At 50.2% G+C, this 26318-nt stretch overlaps 3 protein-coding genes across 3 annotated transcripts; 1 reads left to right on the forward strand and 2 right to left on the reverse strand.

The window, feature by feature from the left end:
• Positions 1 to 4573: 4573 nt before the first annotated feature.
• Positions 4574 to 6815, forward strand: LOC136369990 (fibrinogen-like protein 1-like protein). The gene is made up of 2 exons (XM_066333161.1): positions 4574 to 4707; positions 6092 to 6815. Exons 1-2 carry the CDS (start codon positions 4653 to 4655, stop codon positions 6730 to 6732), a joined length of 696 nt encoding a protein of 231 aa, XP_066189258.1. The 5' UTR covers positions 4574 to 4652; the 3' UTR covers positions 6733 to 6815.
• Positions 6816 to 9124: 2309 nt separating this feature from the next.
• On the reverse strand, positions 9125 to 11160 carry LOC136370289 (fibrinogen-like protein 1-like protein). Its single transcript, XM_066333663.1, has 3 exons — positions 10961 to 11160; positions 10388 to 10516; positions 9125 to 9818 (listed from the first exon to the last, which is right to left on the reverse strand). Exons 1-3 carry the CDS (start codon positions 10962 to 10964, stop codon positions 9190 to 9192), a joined length of 762 nt encoding a protein of 253 aa, XP_066189760.1. The 5' UTR covers positions 10965 to 11160; the 3' UTR covers positions 9125 to 9189.
• A 2062-nt stretch (positions 11161 to 13222) lies between these two features.
• SPACA6 (sperm acrosome associated 6) lies at positions 13223 to 18897 on the reverse strand. The gene is made up of 9 exons (XM_066333700.1): positions 18648 to 18897; positions 18036 to 18110; positions 17626 to 17694; positions 17463 to 17486; positions 17300 to 17377; positions 16733 to 16836; positions 15212 to 15365; positions 13866 to 14016; positions 13223 to 13316 (listed from the first exon to the last, which is right to left on the reverse strand). Exons 1-9 carry the CDS (start codon positions 18895 to 18897, stop codon positions 13223 to 13225), a joined length of 999 nt encoding a protein of 332 aa, XP_066189797.1.
• Between the last annotated feature and the right edge of the window lie 7421 nt (positions 18898 to 26318).

Raw genomic sequence — 26318 nt, forward strand, 5'->3', positions numbered from 1 at the left:
CAGGCAGGGCTTTCTGTCACAGACTGTGTCCTTGCAGTGTGGTCACCTGCTCATGGACACTCCTGTGGCTGTGCAAGGACAGGCAGTGGCCCTCAGCAGGGCTTCTCCAGCAGCTTTCACAGGAGGCTGTGACCCATGGGAAGACTGGGATGAGCAAAGCAGGCAGGGGAAAGGTCACAGAAAGGATTTCTCCAAACACCCAGCCCTATCCTGGGCCCCAGCCCCTGTTCAGTTTCATTGCACAGAAACACAGAATCCTGGAAAGGTTTGTGTTGGAAGGTTTCTTCAAAGATCACCTTGTTCCATCGCCCTGCCATGAGCAGGGACACCTTCCACTTGCTCCAAGCCCTGTGCAGCCTGGATCAATGCTCCATACTGGAAGAGCCACCGTTCTGTTTATTGCTGCATTCCAGGCTGCATCTGGAAAAATGCAGCCAGGAGGGTGAGGGGAAGGATTCTTCACTTCCACAGGTGAGAGGAGGGCTGTGTGGGGGTCCCCTGTGCAGGACAGCAGCTTCAATTCCAGAAGGACCCAGCTAAGAGCACAAGGACAGCTGAGGCAGGAGTGCATGGCACGTGTGGAGATGCTGAGAAAGTTGGGTTTGCCCAGCCTGGAGAAGGTTGGGATCTTGTGGCTGCCCAGAAATACCTTGTGGAAGGGTGAGGAGCAGGTGGAGTCAGGCTCCTCAGAGCACTGTGTCTTGCCTTGGACCCCTCATCGCAAGAAACAGACTGGAGCAAGTCTGGAGGCCACTGGAGGCCACTGGAGGCCACTGGAGGCCACCAGGCTGGTTGGAGTCCTGGAGCTCAGGACACGGCAGGAGAATTGGAGAGTGTCGGAAAAACCCTTTTTCTCACCCAGAGATGGGGCTCCTGAGAGGCATTTTAGAAGATTTTATTCCATTTTCAGTCTCATGTGAAGGGTGAGACAATACAGATGTTACAATTCATGCCATCACAATCAGAAGCCAAACTATTTCCTAATTACAATACATTACAGCATTTCTTGGCCTATCAGCTTTTGCCACACAATGCTGTTGATGCCTTAAGGCTGATCACCTAAAAATACCTCACATTGCAGTGGGTCCTACTACAATGCACCTTTCATAGTTCTGTTTCTCCAAAGTATCCAGTCTTATCTGCAAGGTCATAATTTGAAACCTCTTTCTAGTTCCACTTCTCTCTCAACAATGTCTGTCCTAGTCCCTGGCCTTTCTAAGTCAGCATACTTTATCTCAGAGATTGTACAGGACTGTGTGAGCCCTCTGCCAGGCTTTGAGAATTCTCCACAGATCCATTCCCCACAGGAGACAACTGGGCTTGCTCCACCTAGAGAAGAGCAGGCACAGGAGGGGTCCCACTGCTGACAGCAGCCATCTCATGGCAGGACACAGGGAACATGGAGCCAGATTTTTCAAGGAGGTCCATGATGGTGGGATGAGAAGCAATGAATCTAAGCTGGAAGTGGAAATTCAAGTTAGAAATAGAGTTTTGCTTTAACATGAGCTTGATCCATCACTGGGACATGTGCCCAGAGAGAGGCTGTGGGATTTCTCTCCTTAGAGGTGTTCAAGACTTGACTGGACAAGGACTTGCTTGAGCAGGGTTTGGACCAGACGGCCTCCAGAAGTCCCTCCCAGCCAAAATTGTTCCATCACCCAGTGATTCTGTGGCTCTCCTTGGAGGTGCACAGGGAACCATGAGAGCCAACAGATACAAGGGGAAGGTAGGGAAATCAGATTTTAAAAAAATCAGCCTAAGTGTGTTCCAAGATGGAAAAATAAAAAAGTTACAGGACCTCCACTCCTTGACCTTCACAACTGACCCAGATGTGACCCTAAAGCCCATCAAGTTTTACTGTTTTGGTGCTGAGGCCAAACCAGAGGCACGCAGAGGTCCTCCTGATCTTGGATAGCCCGTGTCTCCAATTCTCTGCAGACTCCCCAGCCCTCACATCCTGGTCCTGGCCCCACACAGCCAGCCCCGCTGGGGGATCTGCCCTTTCAGGGTTAATGAACGTGGCTCATGGCCTGACCCACCCAGGACCTTCCCCTGGGCCTCTGAGGTCAGTTTAAACTCAGCCCTGGACCTCCAGTCCTCCTCTGAGCCACACTGGGGCCACAGTGCGGGGCTCCAGCTCCCTCTCTGTCCCCTTTTTCTGGATGGATCTCAGAGTTACCCTGTGGATGGTTTATTTCCTGGATGGACTGCTCCCAGCCCTGCTGTAGCACACTTCCAGCCCTGCCCGCTGCCCTGTGTCCCTCCACCAAGGATCCTGGGTCCAGCTGACTCTTTGCCTCACAGGGAGCTCACACTCAGCCTTTCCACCTGGATCTGGCAGGACAGACATCTCCTCCTCAGCTCACCCCTGGCTCCCAACCTGTCACCAGGCTAGCAGAGTGACAGTGAAGGGTTCAGATGGAACCTGATCATAGAATCACTGAATCATTAATGTTGGAAAATACCTCTATGAGTAAGTCCAACTCTCAACCCAGCACCACTGTGTTCACCATCAAACCATGTCCTCAAGTGTCACATCCACGTTTTTTTAATGTTTCCAGGGATGGTGACTCTACCACTGCCCTGGGCAGCCTGTTCCAGTACTGGACAACCTTTTCCATGAAGACATTTTTTTCCTAATATCTAATCTAAAACTCCCCTGGTGCAACTTGAGGCTATTTTCTCTCATCCTGTCAATCCAGGAATCCCTTACCAGGGATCTATTATCTTGGAGAGGTCTGGATGCCACTGTCCATCGAGGCCTGCAAGTGGCACTGCTTGATTTCCACACCATGGAAAGTTTGGTGGGAACCTCAGTTTGACCTTGGATTGCTGTGAACAGCAGGTGTGAAGCTGTGCCGTGGAAAAAAAAGTCTGATCAGAAACCAACACAGAAGAAGAAGGTACAAGGGCCACATCTTTATCTTCTTAAATTTGATTTGAAAAGGTTATGGAGCTTCCTAGACCCTCTGGCAGGAGGAACAGCCCTCCCAAGGCATTTGTCCAGAGAGCATTTTGATCCACAAGACAGGCAAACTCCTGGTCAGCATTTCTGGGACTGAAGGTGGATCTGTAGGGACTCACCAGGCCAAGGACAGGGATGGGGAAGGAGAGGGGCAAAGGGAGCCATAGAGAGCTGTTTGTTAACTGGAGCCCTTGCTCAGAGCACACAGACTGGGGTGCCAGGGAACACTGTAGCTCTGGCTGTGGGACACTGGCTCCAGCCCAATGAGTGATCCTAAAACCTGCCAGTGGAGAGTTAGTGAGCGGGCACTTCTCTTGAGGACTTGTCCTCAACTTTCCAAGGTCACACTTGGGACTGGTCACATAGACCTCTCCTTTGCTTAGTTTCTGTGTATCCTTAAAAAGCTGGGTCTCTCCACTTCACTTCAATCACAGCTCTCCAGATTTTGCTCCAAGTGTGCAATTCACATGTAGTGTTTATGTAGGGACAGTCAATAACCGAAATTCCTCAGCCTGGAGGGGGTTATTCTGTGCCTCTCTGGCTGGAAGGACACGTGTCCCTCCCCTCAGCTGGGCTGTCATGGGATCTGCAAACTGCTCGAGTCACACTGTGCAAGTGCCTCCTTGTGCCTGTCCAAATGATGAGTGTGAGCACACGTGGGTGTGTGCAGGGCCTATAAAGGCAGCGTGGGCAGCTCAGCATGGGAGGGTGCACCACTGGCTTCCTGCTCTCTGCACAGCTGTGCTGTCGTGATGGGTGAGTTTCCTGCTCAGCTGCACCTCACTGCAGAGTGGGGCTGGGCTCAAACCAGACCTCACGGGTGAGTATATGCCAAGGCACAGAGCATGATGAGCAGGAGAGCAGCTGGGAATTTCCCTGGGAGCAGGAGGGTGCCAGAGCAAAGCAGCAGCACCAAACAACACACGTGCTTGGTGCCAGCCTGTGCCTGCCCCAGGCTACCTGTGCCAGACTTTATCTCAAGGTTTGCATACAGATTCACAAGACGATGTGAGCCTTCTGTCAGGCTTTGAGAATTCTCCACAGATCCATTCCCCACAGGAGACAACTGGGCTTGCTCCACCTAGAGAAGAGCAGGCACAGGAGGGGTCCCACTGCTGACAGCAGCCACTTCATGGCAGGACACAGGGAACATGGAGCTGGATTTTTCAAGGAGGTCCATGATGGTGGGATGAGAAGCAATGAATCTAAGCTGGAAGTGGAAATTCAAGTTAGAAATAGAGTTTTGCTTTAACATGAGCTTGATCCATCACTGGGACAGGTGCCCAGAGAGAGGCTGTGGGATTTCTCATCTTAGAGGTGTTCAAGACTTGACTGGACAAAGCCTTCAAACATCCTGTTAAGGGAGGTTAATATGGAGACCTAAGCTTCACCCTGGTCCTTTTCCCTGCTTGACAAATGCATGTGGCATGTGTGGCTGCTCAGGGATCCTGCCCCAGGCATGGTGGCTTCTCCCCCAGGAGCTCAGTGAGCACAGGGTGTAGGGGGGTGCTGTTGGTCAGCACACAGGGTTTGGGCTTGGACCCCTGTGTGGGCCAGGGAATTTCCTCCTGTCTGCTTGGGAGCAGTGCAGTAGGACCCGTGGTGATGGGCACTTTCCTCCCCAGGGCTCCAGGCTGGGACACCCTGGCTCCAGCGGGACCTTGTCCTCCTGCCCACCGTGGTGGCAATGCTTCTCCTCTGTGCCAGTGCTGGCCCTGCACCCACTGCCAGCCCCAGGAGTGGTGAGTACAGGGTGGGGGGCACTGCCTGGGCACCGAGGGGCACAGCAGCACACTCAGGTCTGCTCTGGGCTAGGGAAGGTGAGCAAACACCCCAAGGGATGCACAGCACAGGAAATCCTCACACACACAACCCCACAGCTTTTACAGCCTGACTCCTGCCAAGTCTCCCCTTTCGTGGGCTTGTGCTGAAACCAACAGGTTTTTGCCAAAAAAAGCCCCCAGCTTGGAAGGATTGCTGTGCCATGCTTGTGAGGCTCAGTTTTAGGAGAGATCCCCCTAGCTATCTGGCTTTTTGTTTAGCTCCTGTTGGATTAGGAACACCCCCTTCCTCCCTTTAAGGGAGGATTACAGTCCTGCAAGACCCCAGAGTTTCATGGGTTGAATTGGAATTCTCCGCAGCAAATTCTATCCCATCAGACACAAACCAAGGAAAATAAATTAGATGGCAAATTAGTTTGGCTAGTAAGTCATGAGAGATCAGATAAATTGTAACAAGCTGGGCGAAAAGACCCCATGCTATCTGGAGAAGGTGGGGGAGGAAATAAGTCTTTGTCTTCCCCTTCCTGCTTTCTAAAGGAATGGTTGAGCATATCAGGTTGAGCATAAGACCAAGACAGAATTAAGCCTTCTTATCCAATGCCAGGAGCCCCAGGGAAAACATTAATTTTCACTACATGTCCTCATCCAGTGGAGTATTTGGGATACTTCTGGTCTCTATAAGAGCTGCAGCTCAATATATCAAGGGTATATGGGCCAGACATATTTGGAAGATATAATTTTCAATCCTGGACATTTTTTCACCCTTCTAAGCTTATCATTGTAGGACACAAAAGAAAGATGAGAGACTCCAAATATTTCAGAAGGCAAAGAGCATAGAAAAAAGGCTTTATTGTCTAATTCTTACTACCTTTTATCAGGTATTCCAATACAGCCTTAACATGATTGGTGAATAGGAACAACATCTCTTTAATCCTATTGGTTAAACCAAAGAAACAGCAAAACACCATCTGGAGAAGGACTGTTTTGAGAAAGGAGAGTTATTTGCCAAGATGGTTTTGAGAAGAAGCTTTCTTGAGAAATTTTTCCTTGGGAAAAAGTTAGCAGCTGTTAGCAGGCTAAAATGTCTCAGACCCAGAAATATCAGGCTCACGCTGTGCTTAGCAAGATGCATTAGAAGGCTCCAAATGAAACAGCAAATCAGGAGAAATAGGTTCCCGAGCTCTTTCAGAGGCCACTGGCTCAGACACCTTCAGCTTCCCTAGGGATGAGCCAGTGGAAAAGCCGCAGACAGAACTTGTCCTTTCTGTCCTGAGCCCTCCCTGACCTTCAGAAGCTCCTTGTTGTCCTGATAGGCTCATGGACCTTTTCTCTCCCCCTGCTGCAGCCACAGGGTTCCCCCCCGACTGCAGCCGCCTGCGCAAGAACAGCCCCAGCGGCGTGTACGTGATCCAGCCGGCGCGGTCCCCGCCACGCGTGGTCTGGTGTGACATGGACACCGAGGGCAAGGGCTGGACCGTGGTCCAGAGGAACTCTCACGACACCGAGCTGACGTGGAAGCAATCCTGGACCACCTACAAGTACGGCTTCGGGAACGTGCACAGCGATTACTGGCTGGGCACCGAGTACCTGCACCTGCTGACGCAGCAGGGCACATACAAGGTGCGCTTCGTGGTGCGGGACAAAACCAACGTCACCCACTACGCTGAGTATGACATCTTCAGGGTGGAGAACGAGGCCAGCGGGTACCCGCTGCGGCTGGGCCGGCACTCTGGGGATGGGGATGACTACCTGACCCTCTACCACCCCAAGAAGGGGGGCATTCATGACAACATGAAGTTCAGCACGGTGGACAAGGACCAGGACCAGTACAGCGGGAACTGCGCCAAGAGCTACGGGGGGTGGTGGTACAACAGGTGCCAGAACGTCCTGCTCAATGCCAAAAACTACATTGTTTGGCCTGGGTTCTGTGATAACGGTGACTGCGCGTCCTCCCTCATCCTGGTCAAACCCACAGATGTGTGTTGAGCGTGTCCAGCCCGCCGGGAGTGGGGGGTGCCACCATCCCCAGCTCAGTGCCCCGTTCCCATGCCAGTCCCAGTGCACATCCTGCTCTGCCCTCTGCTCCTGTTCCCTCACCAGCTGAAACACAGCAGCTCTGGGGCTCAGGAGCCATCACCCGGAGCTCTGGGCACACGGGCAGCTTTGTCCAGTGGCAGGATGCTGGCTGGCACTGGGGCACTGGTTTGGGGTGGGTGCACCCGCTCCCATCCTGGGGAGGGGGACATGGTGCCAGTTCCCCTCCCCTGCAGTCGGTGAACCCTGCTTTGCCCAGGCCCTGCTCCCTCCCTGGGCCCCGCACACCCCACAGCTCTGCTACCCACGGTGGGAGGAATCAGCTGCAATAAACCCTGGAGCCAGACTGTGCTGCCTCATGTCTACCTGCACACAGGTGTGGGGGGATCACTCTGTCCAATATTCAGGGTGCCACACTTGGGGGAAAGTAAGTGTGTTAGGCAATATTCCTTTCAATGGCTTGTTCCAGCCACTGCACACTGGACTGTGGCTGTAAGGCTGCAATAAGCCAACAGCACCAGCCAAGACCTGATCATGTAAAACCCTCTCACAGTTTGCCCCTGTTCATGGTGGAGTGATTGCTCTGTGCTGGGAAAGGGAAGAAACCACCACAATCTGGAGTGTGGAGAGGGCAGTGGGCACCCTGAGGGTGTGAGTGGTGTGGATAATTCAGTGCCATCATTCCCTGCTGCAGACAGGGAATGTGTCTGTGAAGTCCCCTTGAGATGCAGGGAAGTTTGAACTTGGGGCTTGAAAGAACCCAGAGCTCTTCTCTTCACTCTGTGGAAGGAAAGCTGAGCTCAGGGAAGGTTTGTGGCTCAGAATGCTGAACATGGGAATCTGGAGCCAAGATTCCAAGGTCCCAGGGCACCTTGCAGAGCTATGACAGTGCATTGTCCTGAGGAGCTATCGAGTTCTCAAGGAGCATTCTTTGGCAGCCTTGGAGGCACCTGCAGCTGGGCAGCACTGCTTCAGGGGAAGATATGAGGGTGCTGCTGGTTGAGAAAGGCTTCCCAGTTGGAGCTGACTTCAGAGTAGCACTTCTGAACTAAGAGATGTCAGCTGGTTTAAAGAGGCATTGGTGCTCCAGCCTGGATGCACAACCTGACACAAAGGGAGAGGCTGGACAAAGGCCTGGGGCTCCTGGTAAACAGCATTCCACCCAGCAGCCAGCCCTGAGTGATGCTGAGCTGCATTCCTGGGTCTCTGCTGGAAAGAGAATAGTTGCACTTGATGGTCCTTGTGCAGCCAGTGGGACACCTCCTGCTCTGGTCAGCACTGCTAGACCAACCTCCTCCCTCTGCTCAGCATCAGGAGACCACATCACAGGTTCCACTGCTGAGCTGTCCAGTGCACAGAGTTATCATCACCCAGGAGCACCTTCATACAGACCCAAGCTGATCCAGAATCCTGAAATTCTGGGATCCCTGCCACGTCAGGCTGTCTCAGCTCTCACACCAGCCCAGACAGACCAACCATATGGTGCTGTGTGGCCTTGCAGTATTGTACTTTTGTACTGTTGTTCCTTTCCACTCTCCCAGTTCCCTCCCAGCATCCACAGGTTAAGGAGGCAGGATGACATTGGCCTGGCTTTCCAGGTCATGGCTGGCAGGGCTGAACTGACCTGAGGCTTCCCTTGCACCCTCTGCTTGCTGTAGGCTCTGTGATGCCACATTCCCTTTTTGGAAGGTCCCCACCTTGGAATACAGCTCTTCTTTAAGTGAAAGTTTTGTCTCTAATTCCTCGCCTGAGCTGTATGAAAAAAATTTCCTTTGAAAGCTTTTTCTTACTGCACCAGAAGGTGTGCTTCTGGCAGGAAACAGGCAGCAGTTGCAAGGAGTTCCCAAATAAATGAAGGACACTATGCAGGTCTGAAAGTGATTTTATTCTGCAGGATGAACATAGACTGCAGCAGGAATATGTTGTGGACATGGCCTACCCTGGGCTCAGTATAGCTTAGGTTAGGTTAGTATTAGGTTAGGTTACCTATTAGGTTAACCTGTTAGATTAGGGCTTAAAATTAGGTATTAGGTTAGGTTAGCTGGTGATGATGGGTATTTGATTGGATTTTCTGCTGAAAACATCTGTACCCACAAAGCAAAAAGAGCATAAGACTATGCTGATCAGGAGGGTTTTAGGTTTCTGAGCAGAGTTCTCTCCAGAAGGAACATGCATGGATACTGCAGCATTTATAAAGATGTATTCTAATAATACTCCCCCCCAAAACCCACCACAGATCAATGACCAGAGACAGAGCCAGGAGCTTTGCTACTTTTCAGGACAGGAGGAAAACAAAGCAGTTCTTGATGCAGAGGAACAACCCTATTCACCTCCAAGGCCTCATCATCAAACCCTAGCAGGGCACTGGCTTGGCCATGTGCCATGTGTGGCCAGAAGAGGGAAGGAGCTCTAGTGGTATGGAATTGGTTTGATGAGGATGGCCGAGGCTCTGCAGTTCCCCTTGCACAGGCTGCCCCACGTCAGCCCCCCCTTGACGTTCAGCTGCACAGAGTAACAGGCCGAGTACCACCACCCACCCCCATAGCGTGAGGCACAGTTCCCTCTGTAAGTGTCCTGGTCCCGGTCCTTTGTGGAGAACTTCATGTTGTTGTGCACTTTCCTGGGATTGTCTGAATCCATGGCATCCTCTGCTGTCCCCGAGTGCGCTCCCAGCCTCAGCCGGTAGCCCTGGGACTCGTCATCCAGGCTGAACAGGTTGTAGTCTGCAAACCTCATGTTGTTTGCAGCGTCCCAGATGACAAACCTGACCTGGTAGATCTTCTGCCTGGTGATCTGGTGGATGTACTCGGTGCCCAGCCAGTACTCGGTGTGCACATTCCCAAAGCCGTGCTTGTAGGTGCTCCAGGACTCGGCCCAGGTGATGTCCGTGTCCCGCCGGTTCCTCTGGATGACGGTCCAGCCCCTGTCTGCCCCACTCATCTCGCAGGACACCATGATGGGGTGCAGCCCCACGGGCTGGATGATGTAGGGGCCACTGGGGCTGCCAGCTGGAACCTCGCTACAGTCCCTGGGCCAAGCTGGGGCAGGACAGAGGGGGATAGAACAGAAGCCTGGGCATCAGGGCAAGACCGTGGGCAGGAGGGGGATTCATCTGGCCAAAGCACACGGGGAATCACCAGCTCTCCCAGCCCAGAGAGGTCTGGAGGCGAGAGTGGGTTGGCCTCAACCCTCTGTTCTTTTTCTGTATGGAAGACCAGCAGGAGTCAGCCCCACTGAAAGGCCCCAGACCGGCTGAGCTATGCTGGTATCAGTCCAAGAGACTGAATATGGGCACCAGTGGGGTCCTTTGGGTCTCCTGAAAGAGGGATTGTGGGGCTACAGCAGGGTCATGCTGGGAAGAAGGTGAAGAGGACCTAGTCCCTGCCTGTGACTAAGGGAATGGGGAAAAATGATCCCTTCAAGCACAGAGCCACCCTTCCCAGCCAGCACAGTGCACACACACACACACAGAGCACTGCAGCCTGCCCTGGGCTGCATCCACCATCCTCCATCCTGGAGCAGAGCCAGGGCTAGGGACAGTGCACGGTCCTGCCCTACCCAGAGCTGGCTGAACACGTGCAGACAACACCCACAGGATGCTACCTACTGGTTCTCTTCAGAACACTTGATGAGATGTTGGAGGGAGATTTCTTGAAGGTGTTTAGGGTTTGTGTGTGCACAGAATGGCCTGGTGCAGCCAAGATGAGCAGGGAAGCAAGGAGCAGAAGGCACTGAGCTGGTAGAAAGGGACAAGAAGAAAATAAGAAATGTGACCATCCCTCCCAGCACCGCAGTTAACACGAGACTGTGAGGTGCAGGAGGGCACCGATCATGTTGAGCAGCATCAAGCTGCTCCCTGCAAGCTGCAAAGCTTTCCAAAGGGGTAGACAACCTGCCCTTTTCCCCTGGATCTGCTGTGGACAAATCAAACATGGGATAGTTTTGGGCAGAGCAAAGTACCCAACAGTTTCACTCCTGGTCCCTGGAGCAGGGGCCTGGCTGGAGTGAGCCAGAAGACAGGGAACGAGCAGCTGGTGCTCAAAGAGGTGGCAAGTGCCCCTAAAGGACACCAATGCCACTGCTCCCCATCAGTGTGCAAGAACCAGTGCATGGAGCCTCTCCCTCTGCTTTCCTCTCCCCATTGCTGGCAAGGAGCACCCACTCCCCAGCCTGTACTCACCCATTGCTGCCTGTGGAGATGCCCTCTGGAGCACAGAGCTCTGCAGTGGCCGGTGGCACACAGGGATTTGTAGTGCCCTCTGCACTGGGCGGGCTGGGTGGGTCCCGCCCTCCTTTTCCCCCTTTTCTGCTGGAAGAGATCAGGTTGGTTTCCTTTGTGCCTGCAGAAAACACCAGCTGAGGTGGAGGTGCCTGGTGGTTCTGGATTGCAAGGAAAATAATTCCCGTGCCAGCAAGAATCCTTGGAATGGTCTCTTCTGTGAGGGCTTAGTGACTTGGATGGAATTTCCCCTGGGAACAGCATATCTGAGAACTTTGAAGAGCATTGCTCAGCAAACACTTGGATGCCACAGTCACCAGCCAGGTGGAGAGCAAACATAGGTCTGTCCCTGCCTCCCACCATTGCAGCTGGTGCTGCCAGCTCAAGGGGCTCTTGTTTAATCTGCTCCAGTCCAGCCTGGCTTTGGGTGGGGCAGCAGAGCAGCCCCAAGGTCCTCAGGGAGGTGAGCTGCTGTGGGGCAGTGTTTGAAGCAGCTGGTGAGTTCTGGGGCACATGACACAGGCAGACGGTCGTCTGGAGGAGTCTGTGTCTGGGGGAAGCAGGAGAAGTCTTGACTCCGCAGTGGGACACAGTCCTAACCTGAAAGGAAGCAGCTGAAGGGCCTGATGAAAGGTTTCTGTGAGGCAGATGAGACAGATGTGGCCTCTGGGCACTGGGTTTGGGAGAGTGGCCATGCAGGATGAGAGGAAAGCAAGTGGAGTGAAAAAAGCCCAGGAGTGGAGTGAAAACAGGTGGATGGAGGGCAGCAATGGGGATCTGAGCTGTACAGAGGGGTCTGTACCAGCATGGAGCAAAAACAGAGGAGTTTGGGTGTGCACAGAGGGGCAGTGAGGGATATCATGGTGGAACCCATAGGAACTGAGCACCCACAGAAGGGACAGTGGGATCTGAGCATTGATGGAGGTCAGCAGAGGGAATCTGAGGGCATTTCTTGTGAAAAAGAGGGATGTGAGCTTGCCCAGGGGAGAAGAGTCAGCACTAAGGAGATGCTGAGAGGACCAAAGGAGATCTGAGTACCCGAGGAGGGGAACAGATGAAATTTGGGTGCACACAGAGGGAAATGGAGAGCACAAGAGTGTACAAGGAGAAAAATGGTGATGATCTGTTTGTGCAAGAAGAACAACAGAGGGGTTCTAAGAGAGCACAACAAGGGGAATGAAGAGGATATGGAATCAACTGGGTAGGAATGGAGCACATCTGAGAGTGCTGGAAGTGGAGAGAATGAGTGAGAGAGGATCCAGAAAAGGACTCAGAGGGAACAGAGGGAATTTGGAAACATGCAAAGGTAGAATAGTTTGGTTGTAAGGCATTCAGAAAGGATGGCAGGGACAGGCAGGGCACAAAAGTAGAAGATCTGATACAATACCTGGCATGATAAATCTGTCTGTGTTCAATGGGAATTTGTGAGATCACAGATTCCCTGTAGTGCAATTTACCAACATGGTCTGGCCCAGCTGAATAAGAACTTGCACAGTCCAGGTTCACAAATTGTGTGGTTTAGGGAAGGAACAAGAAAGCAGATTCAGGACTGTGGGTGATAAATGCACTAACTATGGAGTGTTACCATGTATTATGACAGCAGGGATAGTAACAGGGATCTATATAAATATATACTGGCTCAGCTATATATACATAACTATTCCCAGGTCTGCTCCAATGCAGTTGGAGGTGTGAAGCTCAACCAGAGGCATCCCTTCAGGGCAGAAGGAGAGACACTGTCCATCTGCTGATCTCAAGCAAGCAGAGATGCTTTCCCCTGCTCCTTTTGCCCTGAGATCCCACTTTGATACCATAATTTTTGGCCAGCTTTGCTCCAGACACTGTTCCATTGTCGGCCCCTGCTAGAGCCAGGGGCAGCCAAGGGACCCAGCCCTTGTTTTTATCAACCAGTCCCATTGATTCTTGACCAACTTAAGGCAGCTCAAAAGCAAGTCTGTCGAGTCAATACTCTTCTCCCCCACCCTGCACTGTCACCCTCACTGACAGCTCTGCAGCTCCAGCTGCAGCTGGAATGTGCACCCAGGGAAAGGAAAGGTACTGCCCAGTACTTGGTTTTAATGCCTGTAAGCCCAAGAACCCAATATTTCTATCACAAGCATAATCCAGGTTTTCAGAACTCTGTATTTCTGTCTGAAGCCCAGCACAAGAAAAGCAACTGCAGAAATTTTGGTCCTCTGGGGTGGATCCATGTGCTGAAGTCCCCTACACTGAATCCAGGGATCTAGAATCCTCTTGGGTACCCTGCTGTCCACCTCTGTGGCGTGTCTGACGGACACAGAGGCGTTTCCAGATGGCCCTGGGAGAGAGAAGGAGGAATGGGGAGCAGGGAGGACACCCTATTCCCATTAGGGTGTATGTAGGGGGGACAGGGACACAAATGGGGCATTTGGAGGGCTCAGGGGGCAACTGGGGGGTCCTTTGGAGCAACTGATGGGCCTAAAGGTGACGCTATGATGTCCTGGGGGCAGCTGGGGTAACTGACTGTAACTGGTGCCCCCAAAGGGACAGTGAGGGTTCTAGGGAAAATGGGAAAGTTGCAGGGTTTCAGAGGCAATTAGGGAATCTGGGAAAAGTAAAGGCAGCCTGGAGTGCTACTGGGTGCAAGGGGAAGATCCTGGAATGGGCCAGTGGGCAAAGGGAGTCCCAGGAGATGTGGAGGGTCCTGTGAATTAAGGAACCCTGGCAGTCTTTGGCCCATCCTTGGATACCTGGTGCCCCTTGTGCTTGTAGGGAATCCCAAGGGACTGAGAATCCAGAGGGGATAAGGAGTCCCATGCTGGTCTGTGAGGAGCTCCAGAATCATGGGGATTTTTAGAGTACAGTTGAGCAGGTCAGGAGTACTCACATCAGCAGCAGGATGAATACCATGGAGCCGACAGCCAGAGCCAGCCCCATGGCTGGTATGTGGGGCTGGGGGGTCTTGTCATCCACCCAGTGCAGCACAGTGCCAAACACAGCCTGGAGTCCTTTCTCTTCCTCCACGCTGCCCTCTGACACTGTGGGGACTCAGGCCCTCAGGTCATGGGGCCCTGTAGGAATGTACCCCCACACCCAGGCAGGTGTTTCCATATCGGGGAAGGTTTTAAGACTCACCCCAAAATCTTTTAAGGGAAGGACACTAGAAGTTTCTTTGCTTGCCTGACAGCAACTGGCTCAATGCCAAAAAGACTGCTAGGTCTCTTTACCTGTTCCTCAGATAAGTAGCTACTCTCTATTGGGCTGTTTGCCATGAAAACCCATCTAAATCATCCAATACTTAAGGGAGAGCAGGAGGCTTCTCAGTGCAGTCTCAAGGTGTTGTATCAAGTGCATGGGACCTGTCCCTACACTGTGGTCAGCTTTGTTCTTTGTTTTTTGTATTATTTTCTTCCTTTATTAAAACCTTTTTGCTTTTTCAAGACAAACTCAACCGTGTCAACTTGCTGCTGATTTAAGCCATTTTCTGTGAGGTGCTGGACACCCTCAGAGGTATTGAGGGATTCAATAGGGCCCTGCACCCAGGGACCAGGTACCCCTGCAGCTCTTGCTCCAGCCACAGACGTGGCTGTCCCCAGTGACCCTGGCAGCTGGGAGTCCCTGCTCCACCCCACATGCTCCCAGAGGAGCCAGGCACCAGGGAACACATGGTGCTCTAACCCACCTGTCCACCATGAAGCCAGGCATCCTGGCACCTTGCTCATCCCCTTCCCAGGTGTCCCAGCTCTGCTCCACTTTTTGAGGTTTTGGGGGGTTTGGGGTTTTTTGGGGGGGGGATTTTTTCAGGCTTTTTGGTGATTATTCTCACTTTGGGGGGGATTTGGGGGGGTTGGAGGATTTTTGAGGGGGTTTTTTTGAGGTTTTGGGGGTTTTTTGGGATTTTGGGGGGATTTTTTGAAGTTTCTGGGGGACTTTTTTTGGGAGGTGGTTTGGGAATTTTTTGAGGGGGCTTTGGAGGTTTTTTGTGGGGGGGTTGGGGATTTTGAGGGGGATTTTTGAAGTTTTTGGGGGATTTTTGTTTTGGAGGGTTTGGGGGGATTTTTAAAGGATGTTTTTGAGGTTTTGGGGGGATTTTGGAAGAGTTTGGGGATTTTTGAGGCATTTTGGGGGGAGATTTTTTGAGGGGGATTTTTTTAGGATTTTTTTGAGATTTTTGGTGGATTTTTATTGGGTTGCTACTCCCTGCCCCCAGGGCACTCAGGTGCCCGGGCTCACCGTTGAGGTAGAAGAACTTGCGGACAATGGGCTTGGAAGGTTCCCCCAGGCGACAGGCGACGGTTCCTGGAGCAGGTTCCTCAATGGTCAGGCTGAAGGGCTTCTCTGGATCCCCCTTCACCTCCTTGAACAGGCTCATGTCCTGTGTGCGCAGCTGGGGCACGAGGGGGGACACATCAGCATGGCCCAGAGCACCAGGCACTGTGCACTGCACCTGTGTCCTGCACGTGCTTGACATGACCCCCTCAGGCTCCTTGTACTCCTTGCTGGTGCAGGTGCACACACCTCCCATCCCACAGGCACGTACACCCAGGGCTGCACAGCCAGGGTGTACACAAAAGTCACCTCCTACACGTGCAGGAACAGCTTCTTCCCTGTCAGTGTGGTGAGGGCCTGTGTAGTAGAGCATCTCATCCCCCACAGGAGTTTATCAGTTGTTTGTCCTCAAAGAGGACAATCTGTCTTGTAACCAGTTATTTTTGCACCACTGGGCTGGCACCGGTGTGGCATCTCCTAAGAGCCAATAAACATCTCACTGTCAAAGTGAGACATGGAAGACAGCTGGATTTCTGACTGACAGCAAGTCACTTTACAGGCCACAGCAAAGTTCTGCAAAGTAGAAAGCTTCTACACATTTTCCTGGAAATGTGTGGAGTTTCTCCCATGAATAGGTTCACCTATTTCCCAGTTAATACCCCAAGGGTTGAGTGAAGGAATTTGTGTGCATTATTGTCATTTTGGTGGTAAGTTACATTTGGCTCCTATTCAATAACATTTCTTTTGCTAGCTTTAGTATAGATAACTTGATATAGTGCACTGTTCTGTGTTATGCTGTAATCTGCTAGTAGTTCTTTTAATTTTATACTGTGTCGTGAGTAATTCTGATTAAGATATTTCATCTATTTGGCCTGTTCATTTGTTTATTAAATAATTCATTTTTATAAATATATCTGATTTGCTATCATTAGGACTTGTGGGGCAAAATAATTCCTAAGATTTACGCTGTTTCCAAATTCTGAGTCTAAGGAAGGATTTACCTTCATCTGAACCCATTTCTCTGAAAGAGTTTAAATACACAAAGGAATCCTTTCTGACCCTCAGACTCAGCAGTAGGGCTTCTTCAATAAGCTTTGTCTGAAGCTTCACTCTCCCCACGACACCCTGGCACAGGTTGCACAGGTAAGATGTGGCTGCCCCATCCCTGGAAGTGTACGAAGCCAGGTTGGTTTGGTCTAGTGGAAGGTATCCCTGCACACCTTCCAGGGGATTGGAATGACATGAAGTTTAAGGCATTTTTGAACCCAAACCACCCTGTGATTTTATGATTCCACTCGTGCACACGGATCTGCGAGCACACATCTGTCTGCTACTCCTGCGCCCCCTTCACATGAGCAAGCATCCTGTGCATGCTTACAGCTGCTGTTTCTAGCACAGACAGCTGCTGTGGCAGCAGCCACCAAACCTGCAGCGGGTCACCTCAGAATATCAACTCACACCCTTGCAAGGCCACGTGCAACTCACATTTGGGACAAACATCCAGGTGACGGGCACGCCGGCGGGGATGGGGAAAGGCACGCTGCAGCGCAGCACAATGGTCTCATCCGTGTAGGTCCACATGTCCTGCACTGGGAGCAGGGACAGCCTCATGAGCTCACATCTGCACATGCCCTGACAGAGGGGATGGTGCTCCTGTGCTGGCTGCAGGGATGGGCAGGGGTGCGCCTGGGCAGGAATGCTCAGACTGGGACTATGGGTGGGAAATCCCCAGAGATTTTTGTGGTGGAATCCTGTCTTTTGGATCAACTTTGCTCATTATAATCTCATTATAATACTGAACACACTTCCATCCCAAAAGCTACCTGCCCCCAATGTATGACCACCCTTGCTGAGCACACATTCTGCATTTTCCTAGCCCAGACCTTTAAAAACAAAGTTAGGCCATTTGACCTCAATCAGCACCAGAAGTGTGACTGGAGTCACTCAAGTACCACAAAACATAAAAAACCCAGTACAGAAATAGCCCAAGGATGGGGGGAGTGGAGGAAGATTTCCTTACCCTTTACACAACAGTCCCTCATGGCCCCATACCTGGGCAGTCCAGGCCAAACTGACAGTCCCCAAAGCTGCAGGAAGCACACCGGAATACACGGGCAGCTGGCTGGAATCCTGGAAAGAGAGACTTGGTACTCCCAGGGAAGTGGGAGATGTACTAGGAGACAGGGGAGGGCAAAACACAGGGACAGGCACTCACCACAGGGTGGGATGCAGGCTGGAGCTGGTGGGGAGGAAGCAGCATTAGACTGGGCATCACTGGGGACCCACATCCTTGTAATGAGCTGTCAGGACTCAGCCCTTGTCCAGCCCAGATGGGGTCCCTGGGAGTTTTAGGACGGGTTCCCAGGGTGGCCCCATACCTTTCTCCAGCCGGCTCAGCTTTGCCCAGATTGTGTTGACAGCTTCCTGCAGAGACTCTCTCAGGGACTCTGGTGTGTCCCAAATGTCCAGGTATGACAATGTTCCCTGCCCCTGGTCCCCATAAACCTTTCCCAGACCCCACTGATCCCTTATACAACTAACCTTGACTCCATATATCCCTCCTGAAGTCAGATATATTCCCAAACCTCCCCTCAAACTCCCAAGAAGCTGTATATGTTGAAACCCACATACCCTCAGGATACCCCAAATATCCCTTTACAGCTCCCAGACCTTCATATATCCTGTATTTCACCTCCACCCCATCCCCCTTTAAAGCCTCCACATCCCACCCCCCCCAGCCCATGTCTCATGTCCCATGTCCTTGTCTCATGCCCCCCACTCTGCTCACTCTTTCCACTTTTCTCCTCTAGAGAATACAGAGCATCCATGACGATTTCCCGAAGTTCCTCACGCTGTCCTAACCCTGGAACCAGTACAGGGACACAAGAATCAGTATAGAGTTAGGGCTGGAGTTTCAGAGATGGGGAATTCCAGTAAGATCTGGGAGTTTCTGGGGTTTTCTGGAGTCCTGAACAAGATTTAAGGGATACTGGGAAAGGTCAGGTGTCCCTGAGGATTCTTAAGGTTCTGGGTAGGGCCAAGGTCTCCCCAGTGTGTCCTTGGTCATAGTTGGGTGATTCTCAGGGTTCCAGGCAGATTTGGGATTCCCAAAGGTCCCTGTGGGCCAAATCAGGACTGAGAAGACCTTGGCATGGTTGTGAGTCCTAAGGACGCTTGTCTGGGGTGGCTCCCTAGTGTCCCCAGCTTCCTGGGATCCTGCTCAGTGTCAGTGTGAGAGCCTTGGTTGCAATGGGAAACCCCATAGGGCTCTGGGGTGCTGTGTAGGGTGGGGATCCCCTTTGGGATGGATGTCCCTGGTGGAAAGGAGAGATCAGTCAGGACAGAGCTCCTTGGACAGGATCCCCGTCGGGCTTGGTGTCCCTAGGGACTCATGACATACCTACAGTGATGGAGGCAAGTGGTTTAGCAGCCTCAGCAATGGTGTCAAGGCATTCTTTATGTCTGATTTTATCAGCAAAGGCCCCAGTAATGTCACGGCAAAGCCGTGCCCGCTGAAGGGGGGACCCAAAGCAGAGCAGGCAGGGGTGCACCTCAGGGAGGCAGGACATCAGGACCCACAGCCACAAGCCAGGGTTCCTGGGGTGCCAGAGGGCCAACATCAGCATCAGGGCCACAAGCCACCATGCCATGACCCCAAACCTAGCACACAAGTGCTGAAGTTCCCTGGACAAAGGCAGAGTTCCAAGGCAGAACCCGAGTGCCTGGGTTGCCAGGGAACCAGATAAGGTGGGAGGCCACACTGACCTCACACCAGCCAAAGGTGTGGGCAGAGCCCAGCAAGGAATGTGTAAGCCTCATGTCTGAGCAGGGAGAACTGAGCCAGCCCAAGGCTGCAGCAGCACGGCTGCCAAACGTGTGTGGGACTGTGCAGGACACAGTGTTTGTATGTGTGTCCTGAGGAGATGCTCCTGCCTCTCCTCTCTATTGTACTCCTGAGCAGAGAAATACACACCTGGTGTGATGCAAGCTATTAGATCATTCATCTCTCCAAAACACAGAGAGAGAGAGAGAGAAAGAAACTACAAAATATTATCATAGCTACCAAGCAAAAGACTCAGAAAGCAGCTGCTGCATTTACAGGGACAAGAGTTCCTGATGCAGGAAGCAACACATGAAAGTGTCTGCAGGTGAAAAACAAGAATGAGACTGATTTGTATGAAACCCTAGCTTCACTGAAGGCAGAAGATGCTGTGAGAGCTGACTTGGCATGTGCCAAAACATTTAATAAATGCAAGTTGCCATTTCCATCCAGCTTGCAAATGTTCACTCTCATCCCTTTCCTGTTAATGAGCACTGAGATAGAGGCCCATCACCAGCAGCCATGGTCACTGTGCAGGTGTCTCACAAAGCATATAGTGACAAAAATGACAAGATGGTCCAACAGCCCAGGCTATTCAAACCCAAAGTATGCCAACTCTCTCCTGCAGAGTAGAAACTAAGGTGAACACAGGAAAGGCTGGAGACCTTGACAGGTCATGTAGATGCCACAACACTCCACTAGCACAGAACTTCCTGAGCTTCAGCTGGGCTTGGGAAGGGATTTCCTAAAGCCTCTGCCCTTCCCAGCTGCCCCAGCATGCAGCAGTTCAGCACTGCTGAGCAAACCAGCACATGGAAAAACAGCCCTGGTCGATGGCACTGAGCCATCGGCACCAGAGTCCAAAGGATGAGTGAGGCTGTTAAAGTCCAGACAGAAGCACACTCCTGACTGCTGAGGCAGAGCAGGCAGCACAGTCTGTACTGCCCCACAGTACTCCAGGATGAGATTTTAACTATCAGAGAAAAAAAATATGTCATGGTATGCTTTTATGATGCTGGGAAAACAAAATGGATAACCATCCATTTTAGGCCTATTCTAAAAAGGGAGAAGGTGTGTCCTCTTCTTCTGTTCTTACTAGAGAGGCACCTTCTGTACAGGAAGAATTTCCCTCAAAAATACAGTAGTTCAGAATTGAAACTTGCATGCTTTTATTTGATCTGAATTTGTTGACCTGTCTTTTGTAACAATGTTTTCACAACATTGTGGAAGAATTGTAAACTCCAGACCTCACTCTCTTGTGTGTTTATTTCCCTGTAACATTCTGGCTCCCGGACAATGAGCTAGTCTGCTTAGCAGGGGAAAAAACCAACCAAACCAACAAAAAACTCAAAGGAAAACACCAAACTCCCCCAAATGAGACTCTGAACTGGTCTGAATTCATTGGTTTGTGATGTGGACCAGAAGGAATGCTCTGTACCAGGCATCCTATTCACAGAGGGGGTAGAAACAGCTGCTTTGCACTTCCAGAGCTGCAGCTGGTTCTGTCTCCCAGGTGTTTGCCTGGAGCACTCTTTGAGCTCCTTCTCCATCAAACAGTCCCAGCGCAGCCTCTCTTGGCAGGCGGGTGTGGAATTTTTAGATGGTCTTTTGGGGAAAAGCTCCAGGCATTCTGTGGCTCCAGGGCACCACCCCACGAGGTCACAATGCAGTGGGTGGGTGCCCAGCGCTCGGTGCTCTGTCAGCACACAGCGGTGGCTGGAGTGGGTTTGTCCAGGATGCTCTTGGGCAGAACCTCGAGGCAGAGCTGCCCCAGTCCCCCCAGCCAGGTCAGGCCTGGCAGCCAGTGTGTGCCCAGGGAGCAGAGGCCGAGCTGTGACTGCAGGGCCAAGTCAGGTGTCCACTACAAGTTCTCCTCCAAGCTGAGCTACGATGTGGTCACATTTCACGGCCACAACATCTCCCTGGGTGACCTCAAGCGCCAGATCATGGCCCGCGAGAGGCTGAAAGTGGCCAACTGCGACCTGCAGATCCTCAAAGCTGAGACCAGTGAAGGTGAGTGGGGCTCAGGCCTGGGCCCTGGGGCCACCCAGGGGCAGCCATGCAGTGCCACAGGCTGTGGGAGCCATGCTCTGCCCTGGGGACAAAAGCCAGGGTGAGAAAGCACAGTCGTGCATCTAAAACTGGCTTTTACTGCTCTAAAGGGATTCTATGATGTGCCATGTAATTCCATGTCAATACCCATTCTTCCCGACTGAATTGTACTTTTTCTGCCTTTGTGTTGTTCTCAGAATACCCTGAAGATGCACAGATCCCAAAGAACGTCTCAGTGATTGTGAAGAGAGTCCCAGCTCGAGTTCCGTGAGTATCCATGAAGCACTGGATTCCCTGTGAGGGATGTCAGGGTGTGAACTTCTTTCATGGATATGAAAGGGGAAATATTAAAGGTAAGGAGGCTTTCAGAAAGCTGTGAAAGCAGGCCCAGAAACAGAAAAAATGGAAGAATTTAGGATTAACTGCAACTGCAAAGCTTGAAAGTAAGAAGAGTTACAATAGCACAGCAAGCAAGGACACGAAACAACAGTCTGACTCTTAGGTTTGCCTAGGATAGATTTTAAGACTGCAGAAAAAAATGCTTAGCAAGACAGTAGAAAGTTTTAAGGTTAATAATGGAATATTGTGTATTAATAGCATACAAGCAAGCATTGTTTGAAGCAGGTGTCTGTGTGCTTTCAGTGATTGGCTAGAACAATTGTCTGTAAGCTTTAGCAATATGTTATTGGCTGGAAAACTTATAATGCCCTGTAACAAAGAAATCTTTGGCTGCTGCTGGCAGATGTGAGCTGTTGCCATCTTTCAATTGTGTAAAACCCTGTTAAAAGATTGATGCTGCAATAAAAGCTTGAGGAACATCTAGCAGTAGTCCCATCCTGTTTGTGCACAAACCTGCAACACAGATATGGGTTTACAGAGGCACTTGGACTTGTATCTGGTCAAAGCTGCTGTTAATTTCTTTTTTCATGGGGTAGATTTTAATGTATCTGCTCCAAAGCAGACTTACACTGTTAGGTGTGTGGGGAAGAGAGGTTCAAACTCCAACACTGGTAAATCCTTAGGTGATTCTCTTGGTTTTGCTCTTGGGATGATTGGGCTGAGAGCCAAGTCACAGATCCTGTTTCCTCTGCATGAGGAGACTGCAGGTTGTATGTGTTTGCTTTTATTGGCTTTATAGTAATGACAGGTACACACTGTAACAATTACATATTATTAGAAATAAACTTTTAGTGTGTTCCCATCTGAGAAGAATCTGGTTGTCAGTACTTGACTAGTTCTTGCACTGGGGAAGGTGGGCTTGGAGACTGAGGGGTATCTGGTAGGTATCTTGCACACCAAATTTGAGGCTTTTACACAGTCTGTAGAAGAGAGACCAAGAATTCTGGACACCTCAGTGTTGTGCTTCTAAAACATGGCTTTGGTTTGGGGTTAATGGAAATATGGATGCTTCATGCTGCCCTGTCACAGCATCCTCCTTTTGGGCTGGATGGCACCTCACCTGGTGTTGTGGTGCTGCCCTCAATGAGAGGATGGATGCTGGCAGTATTCAGACCCCACACTTCCTGTGAGTGACAATCACAAGACAATGGCTCTGCAGTTGCAGTAATGGCAATTACCCAGGCAGAGGAGCTTTCTGTCCCTCCAGCTGGAAACACAGCAGAAATATCTGGTAGAGTGGCTGATGTGTGGGAGGGATGAGGATTTGCTGCCATGGGGCTTGTGTGTCTGACTCCTGAGGACCTGAATCAGACAGAGATCACTGAGTATTTGGAATCTCAGCAAGTTTGCAAATGCAATAAATAGCTCCCAAAACACTGCTGCATTTTCAAGATCACCTGAAAAGAAATTCTGCCAATTAAGACTCTTTTTCTTTTTTCCTCACAGAGCTTCTAAATTCCACCAACCCCTAGGAAAGGCTTCCAGGTGATCTTCCTACCACTATTTGTAGTCCCTGTAGCATCTGTAACACACTGGGCACTGTGGCCCTATCGTGGCTTAAGGAGGGCAGAGATCTGAGCACTTGGGCTTGGGCTCCCACAGAGAAACACCGTTCTGCAGATGGAGCTGCTGACACTTCTGGTATTGCTTTGGCAGAGGAGGGATTATTTTTCACGGAAAGAAACCTGCATTCCTGAGTGTCAACACTGTCACTGTTCTGGCTAAGGAACTACACCCCTGTGTAACTGGTGACACTGTAAAAATGAGATTTTGGGGCCTAGTTTTAGTTGCAATGAAGGTACCAAGAGAAACGAGTTTATGAAGACAAATTTCCACATTCACTCAGCTATCAGAACACAATGGTTTGATGCTCAGGTGTTCTTGTTGGTTTTCACTGCTTGATAACTCATTATAAGTTCTATTTTAAACCACTATTAGAAATTAGAGAACTAGTTCTATAAACCTCTATTTCTTCTACCAGGATCCAAAATGAGCCAGTGAGGGAAACATCCAAGGCAGTACGTAAAACCCCAGCCTCACACTTCTTCCTACACACTGCACTTCATTCATTAATACAAGGTGCAGCCTCCTATTAATTTTCTGGACTTGAATATGGTTTAATTCTTTTGTAAACAGATTGCTGACTCTTCTGTCCCTCTTTCTCTGGCCCAGCTCATTAAGGTATAGAGATATTCTTTGTCAAATACTTAAAAAATTTCCTTTGCCTAGTCTTTTTAAATCTTATACTGTGATCTACAGCTGGATAGTTGTGGTAACGTGATCAAAACTGTATTTTTAGTAATTTAAGGTGCTTATTGTAAATTTAAAATGCATGTATGTTGTGATGCTATCCTGGAAAGAGAAGTTCCCAGGTTGGGAAGAGGGAAGGGGAGCACCTTATCAGCCCCAAGGTAAGGTTGCAGCATTACTCCTCTTCAAGACCCAAAGCAGCAGCACTTCAGGACCTGTTTCCCATTTTGTGTCATCAGTTTTGGAAACTAGCAGTTTGTGTTGTACAAATGTGTACAGAAGAACTGAACTGGCTGTAAGTTATGGACATTTCAGGGAGGTTTGCAGCAGCCAAAACAAGCATTCCTGGAACAAGAACACTTGTGTGCCTTGAAGTTTGAATTCCTGGCCATGACAGCTATAGGTCCATTCCTTGGTTGCTGCACTTGCTCACAAATTGGGGTCTGGGGACAGTGGACAACACAATCTCCTTTGTTTGAATGCAGACAGTGTAAAAGTTTTTGGTACCATTATTACCCTGCAAAAAGTGCCAAATCTGAATTTGGGTCTATTCCTAAGCATGTTTTAGTGTGGTTTGGTTGTGTTTTGTAAACCATTTGGGTTCAAACACATTGGCCAAGCGTCTGTAAATTTCTCTGTAAATGTCAATGGAAATGATTCCAGAACAGCGGATCTGGATCATGTTCCCGTACAGAAAAACACTGTGTCAGTGAAACACCCATTTATTAAATCTCCAAACTGGTTGCTTTTGTGAAGGAATATCTGTGAAAGCAAAACCTCCAGAGGCTGATCTCTCCCGGGCTGTGTGGAGGCTCTTGCCTCTGGCCATGGAGGCTCAAACATGTTCTTCATGTGTATGTCCAACCCTGTCACACAGACCCCCAATCTGGCTGAGGCCAATGCTGCAGAAGAGGACAAGATCAAAGCAATGATGATCCAGTCCTGCCGTTACTATGAGCCCCTCAAGTAAGTGTTGGCAAGGTCAAATCTGGTCCTGGAAGAACATGGAAAAACCACAGGATAATCTCTTGTTTTAACAAGGGATGCACATTCCTGCCTTCCTCTTTTTTTACCCCCAAAAACTTGCAGTGACCTGAAGCCACCCTTGGCTCCTGCTCCATCATCAACTACCTGCCCTGTTCCCAGGCTTAAAAGGAGTTCAGGAATTCCCATGAGTTTTATGGTGGAGGTGAAGGACCCCAACACAAAGGGAGCAATGCTTACACCCAGTGGGAAATATGCCATCCCAATTATTAATTTGTAAGTATGGAACTCATTGCACTAACCAAAGTGACCAAAAGAAGCCATGTGAAAACATCTGAGTGGCAAAGTCACCACACTGGCCACCACCTGTCCCTGTGGGGCAGGGAGTGTTGCCACTCTAGCTGCTCCATCTCAGAGGCAGTCTAAAAATCCCAGATTCCATAAGCAAGGAAATAACAACTGCAGGACAAGAACAGGACAAATGCATTTTCCTGAGGCAGCAGTTCAGGGAGTCCAAAATCCATCCATAGCTCTGGAAGAGTGGAGAGAGATGGACCCTCCTGGATGCCTTTGCACTCACACAGTAGCTGCTCTTCTGCCTTGGCAGCAGGAACTTTTCCATGGCACCAAGTTCTTCTGTGGGCAGCAGAGAGATGCTTCGACATGAGCATATGGAGAGGAAAGAAAACACCCAAACCAAATTTTGGAGAGAAAGAAGTGGGGAGAGGGACAGTTTTAAATTAATTGCATCATGTTCTTCTTTCACCCATACAGAAAACAACATCCACAGCCAAAGTCTCCAGCTGGAATGGAGCCTCCAAGGAAAAAAGTGAAGAAGGCAGAGAAGCCAGTTTAACTCATGTTCTTCATTCTTCATTAATGTTCTGGATTAATGTTTCAAATTATCTGTTCTTCTTTCTTGTTCTACCTTCCTATTCTTATTTCATTGTTTGTTATCCATTGTTCTTATTTCATGTTCATAATTAATTGCTCACCTATTGCTCGTAGTTCTTCTTCATTGTTCTTACTTTATCTTCCTACAATCTCTTGCAAGACATATTTGGACAATAAAAAGCACAGCATTGAAAGGAATTTATCTTGCTATACTTTTCCCTAGATGTGCTGCTTATTACAAGCCTTGTCATGTCACTGGAAATTAACTTGATTGGTTACTACTGCAGACAGCTGCCTTTGGTGCTGGTTTTCTTTCTCACACTGTATGCAACAAAAAGCTCAAAAAATTAGAGATAAGAAAAAATCTTGAAAGGTAAAAAATAACACAAAGAGAGACAATAGTGATTAAAGACATTAAAGCTAAGAAGATGTGCCGAGATGAGTTGCAGGAGTCTCCCATATTCACAAGTCTGACAAAGAAACAGCAGAAGGTGGCTGACAAGGTCAGGATGCAGGAAATACATTCCCTTTCCATGTTGTCAGATTTCCTAAACCTTGAAATGAGATTTCAGAGTCCTCTGCGGATTATTTCTTTTGCTGGCTCGTAAAACAGCTCTGTATGCCCTCACCCAAACATTGCTGCCATAGAGCTTTGAAGCAGGAAGGACTAGG

This window comes from Sylvia atricapilla, chromosome 20 (genome assembly GCF_009819655.1).
Source record: "Sylvia atricapilla isolate bSylAtr1 chromosome 20, bSylAtr1.pri, whole genome shotgun sequence".
NCBI classification, from domain to species: Eukaryota; Metazoa; Chordata; class Aves; order Passeriformes; family Sylviidae; genus Sylvia; species Sylvia atricapilla.

What these genes read in the sequence shown, in the direction of transcription:
- LOC136369990 (XM_066333161.1), top strand. Translation starts at nt 4,653, where the DNA reads ATGCTTCTCCTCTGTGCCAGTGCTGGCCCTGCACCCACTGCCAGCCCC. An exon ending in CACTGCCAGCCCCAGGAGTG is followed by an intron (nt 4,708 to 6,091) that starts GTGAGTACAGGG and finishes CCCCTGCTGCAG; the next exon opens with CCACAGGGTTCCCCCCCGAC.
- LOC136370289 (XM_066333663.1), bottom strand. An exon ending in AAGTGTTCTGAAGAGAACCA is followed by an intron (nt 9,819 to 10,387) that starts GTAGGTAGCATC and finishes GTCCTGCCCCAG; the next exon opens with CTTGGCCCAGGGACTGTAGC.
- SPACA6 (XM_066333700.1), bottom strand. Translation starts at nt 18,897, where the DNA reads ATGGCATGGTGGCTTGTGGCCCTGATGCTGATGTTGGCCCTCTGGCAC. An exon ending in AGCCTGCATCCCACCCTGTG is followed by an intron (nt 17,378 to 17,462) that starts GTGAGTGCCTGT and finishes CTCTCTTTCCAG; the next exon opens with GATTCCAGCCAGCTGCCCGT. An exon ending in CAAGTTCTTCTACCTCAACG is followed by an intron (nt 14,017 to 15,211) that starts GTGAGCCCGGGC and finishes GAGTCCCCACAG; the next exon opens with TGTCAGAGGGCAGCGTGGAG.